Source organism: Sceloporus occidentalis, unplaced genomic scaffold, assembly GCF_023333645.1.
Source record: "Sceloporus occidentalis isolate IW3139 unplaced genomic scaffold, rSceOcc1.0.p SCAF_3, whole genome shotgun sequence".
Taxonomy (NCBI): domain Eukaryota; kingdom Metazoa; phylum Chordata; class Lepidosauria; order Squamata; family Phrynosomatidae; genus Sceloporus; species Sceloporus occidentalis.
In genome coordinates, this window is record NW_028316983.1 from 77,236,407 (window position 1) to 77,252,993 (window position 16,587).

The following is a 16,587-nucleotide window of genomic DNA, read 5'->3' on the forward strand; positions in this document are numbered from 1 at the left end:
CTCATGCTCATGAATGTTTTCATTCTCAATGACAAAATGGTGTCCCAACACTAGGGAAAAGAACAGTTAAGAATTCTTTGCACTTCATGTGGGGAAATTTGTTTGCTGGAAAATACATTTTTTTTCCAGTGAAAAACTGGTAATTATGTTAAGAAAATATGCTTTCTGCACAAAGATCTTTTTTTAAAAAAAATTCAGGAAAGAGAATTTTTGCAAGAAAATAATTACTGTTAAAAATGGCTTGGAACTTACATCTTCTTAAAAGGCCATGTAGTGCACAAAATTGAACTGAGTAGTTTTGCAGTGTCCCTATTTACCTAGGGGCTGCCTGTGATGTTACAATGTACGAGCATCTATTGTGCAACTGTAGCCAGCAGAGTGAATGATGTGCCATGGTGTAGTGTTCAATGGGCACCAATGTGCATCAGGACATTCCCTGATGTACATCCAGACTCAGGCTAGGAAGTGCTGGAGCTGGAGAAACTGATGTGTATCAGAAGTGCCAGATGCACATTGCAAGTGTATAATATGCAGCATTCTTGCCTGTGCTCAGATGCACAACTTCAGTCACAGCTTCACTGCATTTCCACAACATACTTATAGATTCATAAAGTTATAAAATGTAGACTGTGATGCAGAATATTGGTCATGTGTGTGTGCATGTGCATGTGTATTTGTGTGCCTAAAAACATGTTTTCTTCACAAAAGTCATGTTTTCCATATCATGTCTTACCAAATTTAGACACATGAAAAAAATGTATCTGTAAATACATTTAGGCTATGCATATGATATTGTAATTTAAAGATATAATTTTGCTAGTTGTTTATGTCATAAATATTACCATTACATTAAGTGGTATATGAGAATTGTGATTTATGGGCAATATTGGTTCAGAAACATTACTAAGGCTTCTGTATGGTTTGGTATGTAAGGAGGTGGGGTGATAACATGCGTTACTGCACCAGATGACACTACCCCTAGTGACACCACTGCTCCACCTTCAGGCTTACAATCTAAATAAGACATGGCACACAGGGAAAAGGGAATGGTACTAGAGGAGGGAATTAAGTCCAGCAGATATAGTTCTGCTCCCCCTCCAAGGCCAGGGCAGTGGCAGCAAAGATGGAGACAACCTTTCATCTGCTTCTGGATGTAAGTATGGTGGAACTGTGCCTGCTTCTTCTTCTTTCCCTTTGTGACAAGGGCAGTGGCAGCTAGGAGGAAGGGCCTTTCGTCTGCTTCTGGGCCTAGGCAAGGTGGAACCGTGCCTGCTTCTTCTTACAACTTAGGTCCAGAGTATCTGAAAAATCAGATCTCCCTATATCATCCAGAAGAAGATAGGTACATTTGGTGGAGATATGAGAATAGCTTTACTTCATATTGAAAACTGCCCTGGGTGCCATTTGGATATAAATTACAATGTGTTCTAAACTTTCACAGGTTTTAGTTCTGTGGATTTAATTATTTGTGTGCTCATAACTGCCTCTGTTGGTCTCCAAGCCTCCCCTGATGTGGCTCCTAATATGTTGACACTACTGCAAAAAAAAAATCTGCAGCACTGTTATCCTCTCTTGAAGAGAAGGAAGACAACATAAAGGAGATTTTTGCAGCAGCCATGTCAGGGCCAGGCTAGCAGTAACAGCAGCTCACCCTCCTCCTCCTTCTCTTTCTTTCCATTCTCACCAACAGCCTCCTCAAGCCCATGGCATTCATGGTCCATCACTGGGATGGTGTCTGTCCACTGCTTGCCTGTCTGCTCCCTTGCCCATCCACTTCTTTTCACTGCCACTGACTGACTCACTCTGTTTACTTCCCTCATCCTGCATGCCACTCCCCACATTCCACCTCCATCCCCTACGACTCACTGGGTTCATCTGATCCCTGCTGCCTCTGCCCTCTCAGGCCATTGTTCACCATGTTAACTCAAGGTATGCTACAGAGGGGCAGAGGAGAGGGAAGTGAGGAAGAAAGCAAAGGGAAAACAGTGGATGCTGCTTCTGCTGGACAAGGAAAAGCTGTCAGCCTGAGGGGGAATTCAGCATGGTTGTCTCTCCTGCTGCCCATGTTTATTTTATACACTGAGGACAACCTTGCATCACAATGGCAAAAACAAAAACAAAAACCACCCATCTATCCTGCCCCCATTGCTTTGCTGCACATCCCTCGGGGGGAAAAGAGGAGGCACTTACAGAAACGGAATCAGGAACAATAAGCACTTCTTCACTGCTTTAATTGATACTCTGATGGAGTGTTCCATTAGTTGTTTTCTTTTGCCCTGTCTTGTATTAGGTGCCTTTACTATCCTGTGGGAAGGAAGGTAGCAAGTCTGGGGGGCATTATTTCCTGGATCCACCCTGGAGTCTCAGGACTATTGGAGTGAGTATGTGTGGACTAATTTGACAGTTTCATACTTTCTATGTTTATTGCCTTTCAATAATAATAATAATAATTTGTTTTATTTATATACCGCTATTCCAAAGATCATAGCGGTGAACAGCAAGTAAGCTAATTAGCAAGTAAGCTAATTTGCCCCCAACAGTCTGGGTACTCATTTTAGCGACCTCGGAAGGATGCAAGCCTGAGTCGAGCTTGGGCCCTTTTGCTAGTCTTGAACTCGCAACCTTGTGGTTTTGAGTGAATGGCTGCAGTACAGGCATTTAACCACTGCGCCACCAGGGCATTTCAAGAGATGCTGGTTTATGTTTATTGGGCCACCAAAAACAAAACTAAACCAATGACAAGAACACCCAAAAGCTTTGGGTATAGCCAGACTGTACAAGTAAACTGAGAATAAAAGAACTTTCATCACTCTTCTTGTATAAATAAAACTACTGAGATATGTTCTGACTCTAGAATCTTCATTCCAAGTAAATACAACAAAAACTGGGAACTTTCTAGTGCTTTTTATAAGTATAACTTTTACTAGTATGCTCTTTCACAGTGGCAATTGCTTAGAAAATTGGTTTCATCTCTAAACACATGGGATTTCTTCCCTCTAGGCCTTTTAAACAATGTAAGTGTACACAAAATGGCAAGAGAAAAACAGGAAAATCCAGTTGTGTGGATATTTCTTCCTTTATTTTATTTTGGGGGGCTACAAATTAATTCGAAGATAGCCCTGTGGGTAACATGACTAGATTCGCTTAGCATCATGTGACAAATCGGTTTAATTTAGCTAGGAATATCCAGAGGGCCATTGTTCCTGAACAACAAGCGTCTGCACATTTAGACACATACTATTTACTTCCTGTTTTCTTGCTCCACCAAAACAATTGCCCATTGGATCCAAAAATCTCCATTGCATGTTCAGTGAACAGGAATGTTTCACAAAGTACAGTAGTATTAGTAGTAATAATACTAATACTATACCAACATGGATATAAAGGAAAACGGGGTGATTTCTATTACAAAGAAGACCCGTAGGCTGAAAACATCTGGAAGGCTATAGTTTCCCACCCTGGGGAAAAATCTACTGTGTGAGATGGCTACTTTACACATTCAATGAAGGAGGGTCAGGCCATTAAACTAAATATATGACTTTTTTTCAATTGCCTCATACATACACTTTTTTTGTGACTATGTTTTATGTTGAATGTATTTATCATTACCTAATTTCCTATTCTTTATTCTAATAACAATTACTATTTTATTTTGTTAGGGGGGAAAACACAAGATTGCCAGTATTATTGACATGGATGTCTAATAAATTCAATAGTAAAACAACCAGTTATATGGGGCAATGATTGTGCCAGATTTTCATATGAGCCAACAGATCAGGAAAATAGTGGACTATGTTATATGTAGCTTTTTTAGGTCTAGAAAGGTAACACAGCTGAAAAGAAGAACAAGTAACTTCAAAAAATTTCTAACACTTGTTTGCAATCATGAAAGAAGATGCTGAGTAAATAAAAGTGAATGATCTCAACTCTCATTGTTTCAATGGGACAGAATTAACATGTCCTTAACTCCTGGCCCAATGGAAATCAAAGGAACATTAACATGCTTAATTATACAGTGGACTTGCCACCCACAGATTTAAGCATCCCTAGATGGCAAGCTCACAAGGAGGTTAAGGCAGAGGTGGATGAGGAAGAGGAGGAGGAAGGCGAGGTGAGGAGGGAGGAAAGAAGGAAGAGGAGGAGGAGGAGGAAGGTGTGGCATGGCATGATGAGGAGGAGGAAGAGGAGGAGAAGAAAGGGATGGCAGGAGGAGGAGGAGGAGGAGGAGGAAGCTCCTCCCAAATACTATTGTATTCAATGGTGGTGCGGCCATGTGGCCGGGCCACCACTGAAGTCAGGGAGACTTGAGCATCCACAGATTTTGCAATCCACAGGGAGGGGTGGTTGGGAACAGATCCCCCATGGATACCAAATGTCCACTCTATGTGTATTTCAACCTGTTATGAATGCATAGAACCTGTTTCTCTCTCAAATATAGAAACATGAAAAGATGCATGCTATTGAGACAAGGTGTCGGTCCATTACTTTAAATTACAGTGCCGACAGCCAGTGGTATAATGGTATATTTTAAAGTGCAGGTCCTCATAGTGAGAATTGCAACATTAGTATCCTTCAGGAGAGTCCAAAAAAGTGAGTGGCTATGTTGATTTCTTCCTCCAAAACACACACACACTTCTAGCAGTCTCCATCTCCATCTGGAACACATATTTTTGTTAAGGAAACTAGTCTTGCAGACACAAGACCAAACCACTCCATGAGGAATACAATGGCTTGGCTTCATTGGATATCTTTATACTTTAGAATCTTCTCTAGTTCTTTTATAGCTTCCCATTCTTAGCCATCTTCTAATTTCTTGACTGCAGTCTCCATTTTAATCATTATTTGATCCAAGGTAAGGGTAATTAGACTCAAATCTATAGAAGCTCACGTAGCAGCTTCTTTCTTTCAGTTAGTTTCAAATGTGCTGCAAGTTCCCTCAGCACACTAAAATGTCAAGTGTTAAAATCCTGCAGCAATTCTTTCCAACATGTGGCCCTCCAGATGTTCCTGAACTGCAATTCCAGTCAGCCCCAGCCAGCAATAACCAATGCTGATGAATGCTGGGAGCTGCAACTCAACAACATCTGGAAGGTTGCATGATCCTTGCTATGAAGTAAAGGAAGGGGCTATAATCCTGACCTTGATCAAAGCATCTCAGTGTCTATAGCCACAAAAGTGAAGCCATCTCTGACTGACTGCATCAGTTTCTTTTCACTGGAAAGAGAGCAAATATGTTCATCTGTCCCTATCACAAAGAGTATAATTAGCTACCCCATGCCAATTGCTTCTTGATTTGCCCAGCTGGTTTTAAGAACTCGTAAGCTAACTAAAAAATGTATATCTAGCAAAGTAATACATTCCAAATCCAGCTCTACCCTTTACATCATTAATAACATCAATGCAATTGATAATTACATCAATGGATGCACACACACACACACAAAAGATGAATCAGCCTTATTACTGGAGATTTTTAAATGTTGTCCATGCAGGCTAATTAGACAGATAGGATAAGAACATTTATTAGAGCAGTGTCGGATGGTAAAAGGTTCCCATTGGCAAGGCATTCTTCAGCCAGAATGCATGACAAAACTAATGCAGGGATGGGAAACATTTGGCTTTCGAGATATTCTTGGATTATAGTGCCCATAATCAGAGCAAGCTTTACTACATAGTGAGGCTGGCACCAACAGCAGGTTTTGGATAACATGACAGTGCAGCAAAATATTAGTTACTTTATATACTCAACTATAAGTCAAGAAATTTATGCCCCAAAATTGACCCTGGGTCAACTTATATATGGGTCAATAACTAGTACTGCTTAGAAAGGTCCTAAAACAAGCAGCATGCCCCCTCTTTGTGCCTCAAGACACTGTGTTTTTCTCTCTGTGTGTGAGTGAGTATGAAAGAGGTTCCCAGACTGATATGCAAGTCTCCTCTTCCCATGGAAGAAACTCCACATTTAACAACACTTGCTTCCCTTCTCAATCTGATATTACAACCTCTCCTCCAGCACCTGAGAATTACTGTTAGCTGGTCAGGAGAGGTCCAGAGAAGGTGAAGGGGGGATGAAAGTGGTGTTTTACCCCTTTCTATCATTCTTATAGCCCCCTAGTCAAAATTCCTGAACCCTTCCCTTGACTTATACATGAGATCGATTTGTACATGAGTATATACCATATATAATTCATTCATACTATATCTTACTGCTATTGAATAGGAGGGGCATTTGTGAGTTTTCCCCCCTCATATGCCAAAACAGCATTTCTAGACAAAACATTAAATTTCGAAAACAACTTATGTTCAACTTAGAGGTTGAAAAATGTACCACAGTCTTCATATGAATCATTGTTGGGCTTCAGAAGCAGCTGAATTTGGAAGTACACCAAATCAGATATTAGAAGTGAAGTACAGTCCTTGCATAGCACGATTTTGAAGAGTATCAGTCAACAGTGGGAGTGTGTTAGACAAGAAATGGAGTTCACTGTATATTAAAGCTAATTTTTCAAGCCAATTAAAATTAAATATTTCAAGGGACCATCCTCAGGTGAAGAACAAGATTTGTCTGCTCTTCAATTGAGCTTCATTCACTCAAAGTGCTGAAAAAATCCCTTTTGAGTCTAGACTCACTATCAGATAACCGACTGCTTCACCAGTGCCTTGCATTTTGCAGCAAACACGTTATTAGTGTGGACCTCTATATAAGGAGCCTGCATTCAAAAAACTTATTCATTATTAATGGAATATGAGTTTTTGACATCAAAGGGGATCCATTATATATGTTAAACGCTTGTGGGGGGAGAGAAAAGAAAACGAGAAAAAGAAAGAGAAGAAAGAACCCACATTTCAAGTCCTTTCAGTGCCTTTGTCCCTTGTAAATCAATCAAGCTTGACATATACTTTAAGGAGAGTAATCTTTTCAATGATACTGTCAATGGATAACATAATGGAACATTGTCTTGATACTGTGTGAAGACATGAAGCTAGTCAATTACGGACAACATTTCACGCAGCCGCCAGCTTTCACTTGAAGCAATTCTAGGGAAATATTCTAATCCTTACAAATGGCTGCCACTGCATACAACATAAATGAGACCTCCTGAAGCTTCCAGAAAATAATTAGCTACAACAGTAGTTCATTCTCACACTTCTCAGTGCCAACACAATAACATTAACAGGGTAGTTTTTGGTTCTTCTGGAACATTCACTGCCTGCTGCGTATTTATATACACATTGTTATAATTGTCACTGCTTTGTTCCTCACACACACAAAAGCTTATACTGAGAGTGTCTTAGCTGCACATATCTTCAACAAAGAAATCTTGGTAGCCCAGCCAAGTGTATTCCCTGCTGTTTTTTCCACTATGGCTGAAAACACCAAGACTTGTTTATGAGTAAAAATTGACAATATTAAAGGCTCACCAATATTTACAGGATTGTGCAGGGTTGGGCACACTGAGGGGCTCTGGCACCCAGTCAGCACAACATATAAATAGGAAGGAGTAGATCTCTTAGGTGCCAAGAAATGTCCAAAGTTTAGTTCACATATCCATCTTCAAAAACACATTACAGAAAAAAATCCAGTTTCAGACTGCTTTAACTGCCCTGGCTCAGTGCTAGGGAATCCTGGGAAATATAGTTTATTGTGGAACCAGAGCTCTCTGACATAGAGGGCCAAATGTCTCACAAAACTACAGTTCCCAGAATGCCCTAGCATTGAGCCAGGGTAGTTAATGTGGTCTCAAATTGATTATTTCTGCAGTATGTTTTGGACCTCTATTATACTAGCATTTCATCAACAGGGTGTAAGGAAATCCGCCAGTAATACGTGATGGATAAGTAATAAAGTTTACCCCACATATCTTGTATCCTATAGGGGAATAATTTGTAGGGTTTGGGTTTCTTTCTTTTTTTTAAATAAATAGAGGCAGATTGTTTGTGAATCCAAACCCACCCACACTTACCAAGCATTGCTCATCCTTATCCTTCCTGATGATCCCACTGTTAGCACTCGATAGGCCCCTCTTTTGATATCAGAGTTGCAATAAAATACAAGCTAAGTGGTCCTTCTATGACCCAGCTGTGGATGCCATTAGAATTCTTCCATACACGTAGGCTAGCACTAGGAGTCGCTTGGGCTCTGTTTTTCCAAACACTCTGGAGGAGGTGAGAAATGCCAACAATGGGCTGACACCAAAAGAGTCAACAACTCAAGTAGCCTTGCACGCTAATCCCTCTTGCCTCAGAAATGCACACCCATCACTCACATTGACACAACAATGTTACCACCTTGGAAAACTGACTTCAAAGTCACTTCAAATCCACTTCAAAGAAAGCACCACCATTTGGCCTTTTTCAATACCTTGAATTTTGCCCCAGGGTTAAAATTCACTATAAATATCAGTGCCCTTCCTTTGTTTCTTCAGCTTAGTCCAGTAATAGGCATGCTCCAATTTTACTTGGCTAACTCCTCTTTCACTCCATTTCATCAGGAGCAATAGAGTTCTCTTTCATCTCTGGACCTGTAACAAGAGGAGCAACTATCCATTCAGGTGTAGTATCTCTGTTACTCTGGCCTACTCTGTTCCAACGTAACACCTTTTAATTTCTTAGTCCTTGGGAGCATGCATGGTTGTGTGTGTGTTTTTGGTGATTGTTGATTCCTCCTTTTAAAATAAAACTCATTATTTGTTTAGGACCCTGCCTCTGAAATTCTTTGTGTTTATGGACTTGGTATACACAGGGATTTGATCCCAACCCTACGTAACCCAGCCAGGAGACATTGGCGCTTTACAGACCACCCAGAAGGGGCAGTCTCACACCGCTGCCAGTTGCTCTGCGAGGGAGCCGCAGCAGCCAAACTGTGCGGCTCCCTCGCGGAGCAAAAAGAAGCCCCAAAATGGCGCTTCTTTCCGTGGCATGGATATGACACCGCGAGGTGCCAATGGCACACTCACAGCATCATATGCACCACGCAACATGTGGATGCAGCACATCCGCTATGTAAAGATGGTGGCCCCCATGTGGAACGGGCGCTGCCATTTTGTGCACGCTCCGCGTGTATTAGGGTTAGGGGCATCAGGAAGTGACGCCCCTTTCTAAGCCTAGTACGTGCGGTGCGCGTACTTTATGCCCATGTGTAATGGGCCATTGCTACCCTTGATCTAATTTCAATTCCCCCAAAACCTGAGAATTACACCACATACAAAACCTTAACTAACTAGGGTTCATTTGATAACACATAATTCATCCACACTTTTTTCAGTACACACAGAAACATCAATAGAAGAGGTACACAAATTAAAATTGTACAATCACATGGTGGGAGTATAGGTAAAAAGCGGCTGCCTGGCTCGGCAGGCAGGCCACTTTGCCGCTAGATGCGGCGCGAACTACAAGCCCCAGATGCCTCTGGGGCTTGCCCCGGCCCCTTACTGGTGCGCGGGGCGGAAGTGTCCTGCTCCTGCCCCGCGACGCTCTAGGGGCCAGGCTCTTATGGTCCGGGAGTTCCGGTCCTCCAGGGCAGCTCATTGGCTAGCTGCCCTGGAGGAGGAGTCTCCCGGATCTGGTGGCGGAGCCGGGGCCTATTTAAGGCCGCGCGGCCGGCACTGGCCCCCAGTTGGAAGGAGCCAAGCTGGAAGGGAGCAGGCAGCAGAGTGCTTCTCCCACCCACCCACCGCTTTCTTTGTGGGTTTGCTGTCACAACTGTGGGGCGGCAGCATAGGCCAGGATCTGCACGGTGTGGTACCAGGGCTACGGAGCTCTGGTTTGGGAGTCAGTGGGGACCCGGGGGCAAATTGGGCAGGCGTATGGCCATTGCGGGGGCCATAACGCAAGGACGCCTCCCGGTGACCAGGGGCTTAGAGAATATGTGAACACACGGCATTTGTGCGGTCAAGCGGTGTTCATTAGCCCCTAGGTCATCCCAATGCCTGGTGGGTACCAGGTTTTGCTATCAGACAAACATGGGGTTGTCTGATATTTTCAGATCCTGACCTTATGCTTTATGCCAACCCTTCCAATGGTTTGCTTTAATAAAGTTGTGGCCTTTCTTCCAATTTGGTCTCCTGTGGTTATTTGAGCAAGCTTCTGAGGCAAAGAGATAATTTTAAGCATTTTTCTAAATAAGAAATGTGACTTGCTGGCTATTCATACCTGAACCAGAAAGTGTGGTTATTGTTTTGCGAAAAACTACTTTGCTCAACAATAGTAGGCATTCAGCTCTTGTTCCAAGTGAATTCCTCTCCTGTATAAGGTGATACCTTAGAACTGCTGACTTCAGAAGCAGTGAACCAGCAGTTCCCAGAATAATTTCCAATACATTGGCTGCCTGCCTGCACTGCAGCCTGCCAGCTGGCCCTGGATGTGACCCTGCCAATAAGAAGCAGGAGGGAGGAAGTGTTTACTTGGTTGCTAGCATCCTCCTGAAAGTTTTCCTCTTATCATAGAAGGCCCAGGTGACAAGTAAATGTATCCCTTTTTCTTGGAGAGAAAGGATTAGTTTGTCTTTTATCCAGATATATAGCTGTGGATCAGCAAGTCAAACTTGTTATAGGAACTATCTTAATGTTCTGGTCAGGAGCAACCATAGATCAAACAGTGGCTTAGGCAAGGAGTGTTTTGGCACCAAATTCAATTTGTTCAGTTTCTGAATACTTTCCACTTTTTTGCATTTGTACCATTCCACAACTTTGATGCATGATTTGCAAGAGTGATTTATCTTTCTCATGCAGTACAATAAATGTGATACATGGTTCTGATCACAATCAGAGTTTGTGAAATTGATGTAAATTTTACTGATAATAAAAATAATAAAGATAAGCCATGCATGTCTGTGCCGGTCAATTTACAAGTGGAGATGAACTGTTCATGCAAGATCAAGATCATCTCTGGCATTTGCTAAGTAAAGCCTTATTGCTGCCTACATAGTAAATGCTTGGGTCATTCAGGTGTAAGTATAGCTGGCACTTGCTCTTGGATATGAGATTTAGGATATCCAGTAACTATAGGACTTCAAATATGGAATGCCTCATACTGGGAACCTTGGGAACCCTAAGGGGATCCTCCTTTTCCTTTTTCTTCTCCGTTTTGCATCAAAAACTAAAATGATTTTTAAACACATGGAAGATCTTGAGACTTAGGATTGAGTTCAGTTGTTATATTTGGTCTACCAAACTTTGTGGAACAAAATATCCATGAATCGTAACAAAGCTCATCTTAGTTTTCTCATCTGCTGTGAATTGTAAAGTAATTTTTCATAATCTTTATTACATGAATAATACATGAAACCATGGAACAAATAAAGAAATATCCATATTGCCGTTTCATGTGGCAAAAGGAGCTTTTCTTTTTTCTTTTTTTTGGGGGGTGGGTGGGAATGGGCCTTTGATGTTGTTGTTGAAGATAATGATGATGATGATGGTGATGATAGTTTGTTTCAATATGCAAACCCAGCAGCTTTTGTAAATTATTTCTTTCTTTGACGCTTGAGACCAGATTCTTTAGTGTTCCCTAGGCCTTCAGCCTCTCCAAAGATGGTTGATTACAATGTTGGTGACTGGACTAATGCATCATTAAATATAAATTAACACCTGGAACATCTATTGGTGGCATATTCTGGCTGTTCTCAAACTACCAGAAAAATTAAGGACTAAGGAGCAAGAAATGAGGAGGAAATGGGATGGCAGTAATGAAACTAAAACTGTCCAATATTGTCAAAAGGAAATACAGGAAAACATCCAAGTTCTAAATGAAAAAGAAAAGAAACCCTTGCACGCAAAGAGTACTTCCCAAGTATATTCCTAGAATATTTGTTGCTGGAATTGACCAAAAAGCCCATCCAATGTGTGATTTCCAGACATGGTTAGCTACAGACCTCTGTAAGCTTACAAATATTTCTTTGTTACATGGCTTACATTGGTGTTCCATTTTTCTCCCAATGAGCTCAAGACTGTATGCATGGCTCTTCTCTTCCATACTCTGTCCTCACAACAATCCTATGAGGTAGATTAGACTGAGAGACACTGAATGCTCCAAGGTCATCCAGTAAAGTGGAGAACTGAACCTTGATCTCCCAAGTCCCAGTCCAAAACTAACTATGGCCCGTTACACACGGGCTCCTGAGGCGCCCCCATCACGTGATAGAGGTTGGTCCAGGACCTAGCATCCACACCGGCCTCACCCCTATCACGTGACGGGGCTGTAATAATGGCGGCGCCCTATACACACAGGCGCCGCCATTATTACGTGTTGGACGCATAGCGTCTGCACGTCGCGCGGTGCTTATGATGTCGCGAGTGAGCCATTGGTGCCTCGCAGCGTCATAACCGTGCCACCGGAAGAAGCCCCATTTTGGGGCTTCTTTTTTGCTCCGCGCGGGAGCCACGCGGTTTGGCTGCTGCGGCTCCCTCGCGGAGCAACCAGCAGCGCTGGCAGACCGCCGCTTTTAGGCGGTCTGTAATGGGCCTAGGTTACACCATTCTGGCTCTCTAATTTTGCTATTGCCAAGGGAGGCGAGCATACTGAAGTGTTTTATATGTTGGATTAGGACTCTCGGAGATCTTTGTTGAAATTCCCCACTCAGCTAGGTGACCTTGGGCAAGTCACACTCAGCCTTAGCGGAAGGCAATGGCATTTTTTTAAATGAAATCTTGTCAAGGAAACCCGAAAAGAGGATTGCTTTAAATACAGCTGACTTCAAGTCATAAGGGAGGTCAGGTCATGGAGGGGTATACTTCACCCTGAAATAGTGGGGTAAGGTCCTTCCCTGCTTGGGCCATAAGTTACCAGTGCTGCCACAGTGAAAGCAGATCCACTTCAGTACACAGTGGCCACATACATAATGTCAACTTAGCCAGAGCATCATGTCTTACAGTCAAATCAACACAAGTTGCTTGAAGACTGTAGATTTTAGCTGCCATGATTTGAAAGAGTTATGTGGATAGGCACCATTTAACAATATGAACAACATTTACAACAGTATAAGAAGTCTTGCTTACAAAGGAGAAGTCTTCAGCATTCTGGCAGAGTAATTTGGGGAAAATCGCCTGTCTCTGAAATCTTTCCTCATCTTCAAAGATGTTTCCATACATAAAGCCATTTGTCATAGTGGAATGAGCATGGATGTCAATATAGAATTCCAGGGTAACTTTCTGTTGAAAAAACAATACAAATATACACCATGTAATCAGAAATTTTATTTCATAAGAAAATCTAGCTAGAAAAGCAACAATGTCATCCCTGAAAATCAAAGTGTACAACAATAGGAACTGTTGTGTAAGAACGAAGCTAGTGTACCAATTAGGAGTGTTTCAGATCTTCTCCAAAGTGACATATGCAGTCCCAAAATTGACACTTTTGTGTAGATGTTCCTCTTTGAGATGTTGTCTACACATCTCACTCCCCACATGACTGGAAATTTGCCAATCATCCATAATGAAATTTCAGGATTCTCTCTATATCTAAACATCTACACAAAGGAGAAAAAGAAGTATTCAGTAAGCATCTCTCTGAGAAGCACAGAACTGGAGAATTCAACTTATCTGATCCCTCCCTGCCAAACTATTATAAATCAACTAAATGGTTAGTACAAAACATCATTTCTTCAGATAATAATGCCAGATAATAAATTCTTTTTAATTTTCTTCAGTTATATGTTCATACACTTGTTCCCCCTCACTTCATGATGATATTCCCTCTCAAAGGGTTTTAATATTGTAACCTAGACAAAGGTTCTCAACATGTTTGAAACTCCTGTGGTCAAAACTGAAGGCACTTTATGTAATTTACATAAAGGAAAAGAATACACAGTACCAATATCAGTCCTGCTGAAAAAGGAATGAAAAAGTGGACTAATTTTAAAAAACAAAAACAAAAAACAACAACTCACATGTGAAGTAAAATAATTAAAAGAAAAATCAAGCACCGATCCCTAATATTGAAGGAAATTTTTAAAAGGCCTTAGCTGTTTTCCTGAAGCTTAGACACAGGTCAAATATGCCACATGGAATGGGGGCCAGTGGGTTCATGACTCCTGTGCTTTAGCCTGAGCATTAAAGAGCCTATCTAAGGTATAGATTTGTTGTTGTTGTTGTGTGACCTCAAGACATTTACAACTTATGTCAACCCTAAGGTATACCTATCATGGGGTTTTCTTGGCAAGATTTGTCAAGAGGGAGTTTGCCAGGTGTGGATCCCTATTCCCAAAATGGGTTCAGTACCTTGGATAGCTAACCCAAACTCAGAGCATATCCACTATCCCACCGACATAAGAACTACCGGTCCTAAATGGCCACATGTATAACAAGCAAGGATATACTTTATTATAGCATAACTTAGATAATAAAAGAAATCAGAAAAAATGCAAGCATGCAGTTTATTTTCTCTTGCCAATTCACCCCTTTGCCAGACTTGTTCCCACAACAGGACATGTTGTGAAATAATCTATCGTATATACTTGTATACAAGTTGACCTCATGTACTAGTTACTGACCCATATATAAGTCGACCCAGGATTTTAGGGTCAAATTTGGGGCATAAATTTCTCAACTTATAGTCGAGTATATATGGTAACTTAAAACATTGTTACTGGAAATCCAGAAAATCAGCTTCTTTTCTGTTCTCTCAGTTGCAGTTGTGCACTGTCTGGCTGTCCTCTTCCCTTCCTCCCCTGCCCAGCAAATAGCTACGGCAGTGATCCTAATGTTGATACAGTAGCTGTCTTGGAGGTGGAGAGGGGTAGAACTGTGAATTCAGAGCATTAAGTTCCATGCAACTTGGTGCAAGTTCTGAGCTAATATTTATCCATTTAGATACACATTTCTATTGATACATTAAACATGAAAACATGACATGGAACCATGTTGTTGTGTTAACTGTTTTTCTGCTATCATACAACCATTGCATGCTCAGCTTTTCTGTAATCTTCTCACCAAAACAAATATACTATTTTGTTTTCATAAAAACACATGCAGTCATGTTTATTTCAAAAATGAATTGTTCTAAATGCTTGCACATTCAACTTTGCATGGCATATAAAAGGTGCAAATAATAGTTTCTTGTGGGTTTTTCAGGCTATGAGGCTGTGTTCTAGAAGAGTTTATTCCTGACATTTCGCCAGCAGCTGTACCTGGCATCTTCACCTCTGAAGATGTCAGCCACAACTGCTGGCAAAATGTCAGGAATAAATTCTTCTAGAACACAGCCCCACAGCCTGAGAAACCCACAAAAATGATGGATGCTGGCCATGAAAGCCTTCGACTTCACATTCAAATAATAGTTTCCAGGTCATGAAACAAGGTCTAAAGTGAAAGTTCTTTATTGAATTTTTGCCCAAGAGGGGGCATTGGGGAAGGGGCAAGGTTTTACAAAACCACCATGTGCTTGTCTTTTTCCGCCATCTGTTTTATGGTTTCTGTGGAAACAACTGTGTTACTGGGATTATTGAGTGCTAATTTATATCACTTTTTATTCCTAAAAGCAGTCAGAAAAGTTTCATTTTGAACTCCAAAAACAAAAAAACCAGGCACTGAAAGAAGGATCCAGACAGTAACAGTGGGCAGAAAACTCTGACATCACTCATATTTGGCTGTATGACAATATTCGGTTATCATTTAGGAGCACTTTGGGTAAAAAAGAAATGACACCTAGGCAATGATCTGTGCTACTCTTAAGTTTACTTCACAGACTGCGTCTGTTTTATCTCTCTTTTCCAAAAATGCATCCTATGAACAAGGGAGTAATGTTTTCAGGGAGGACATTCATAAGATGGAATGAAACAACACAAGATTGGGTGCTTGACCAGCAGTAGCACAGTATTTCCAGCTCCATATCTGTGCTTATTGATTGTTTGAAATCATTGACTCTGTGATAAATATTCTACTTTTAAAAATGAATAAAATAATCAGGTGGATCAAAAGCATTATTTACTCAGATTTGTAGCCTGTCTTATCCCAAATGCTCAGTGATACATTCATCCCCTCAATTACTCATTCACATTTGCTTTGTGCATATTCCCCCCTGGATACTTCCTAGGCTGCAGCCAGAACTCAATTAGAGCAGTGGAAATGGACCAACTATCAAATAATCCTTTGCTATTCTTCTAGTTTCTCAGTCACCCAACCATCTCAGTGAAATGCTTGAGTTTGTGCTAGTAATTACTTCTGAGAGGCATAGTTGCCACGTTGTACTGCCTATTAGGAGAATGGAATTTTTAGTATTATGCACATTCCTTTTTCTGAGTAACAGTTGATGATGATTATATAAAAAAAGGAAACATCCATCCCATTCATTTATTCTGCAATGGATCCATTGTTAATATAACACAAATATTCCTACCAGAGAGATTCACTTTGTTTGGAAATACAAAGGCATTCTACTGGCCTTACAATGGCCTTACAATGGCCAACAGCAGCAGAGTTATTCTACTGTTACACTTCATCTTTTCACTTCATATAGCTAGTATTCATGGTGTCACAGAGTATGACTATGAAGGGCTATTTTGGAGCTTGGCACCACAGCTGAATTAAGGCATATAAGGTATTTTTCAAAGATAATGTCCTGACTTTATACTACAATCCCTTTTTAGTG

The 16,587-nt window shown here is 41.2% G+C and overlaps 1 protein-coding gene across 1 annotated transcript in view; it reads right to left on the reverse strand.

Moving 5' to 3' along the window:
- Window positions 1–16,587, reverse strand: part of LOC149316264 (BEN domain-containing protein 5-like) — a 1,092,722-nt gene that overhangs the window by 111,041 nt on the left and 965,094 nt on the right. The window contains exon 10 of the mRNA XM_089515099.1: window positions 12,999–13,151. Coding sequence (XP_089371225.1) covers window positions 12,999–13,151 — 153 coding nt within the window. The remainder of the gene's footprint in view (window positions 1–12,998; window positions 13,152–16,587) is intronic.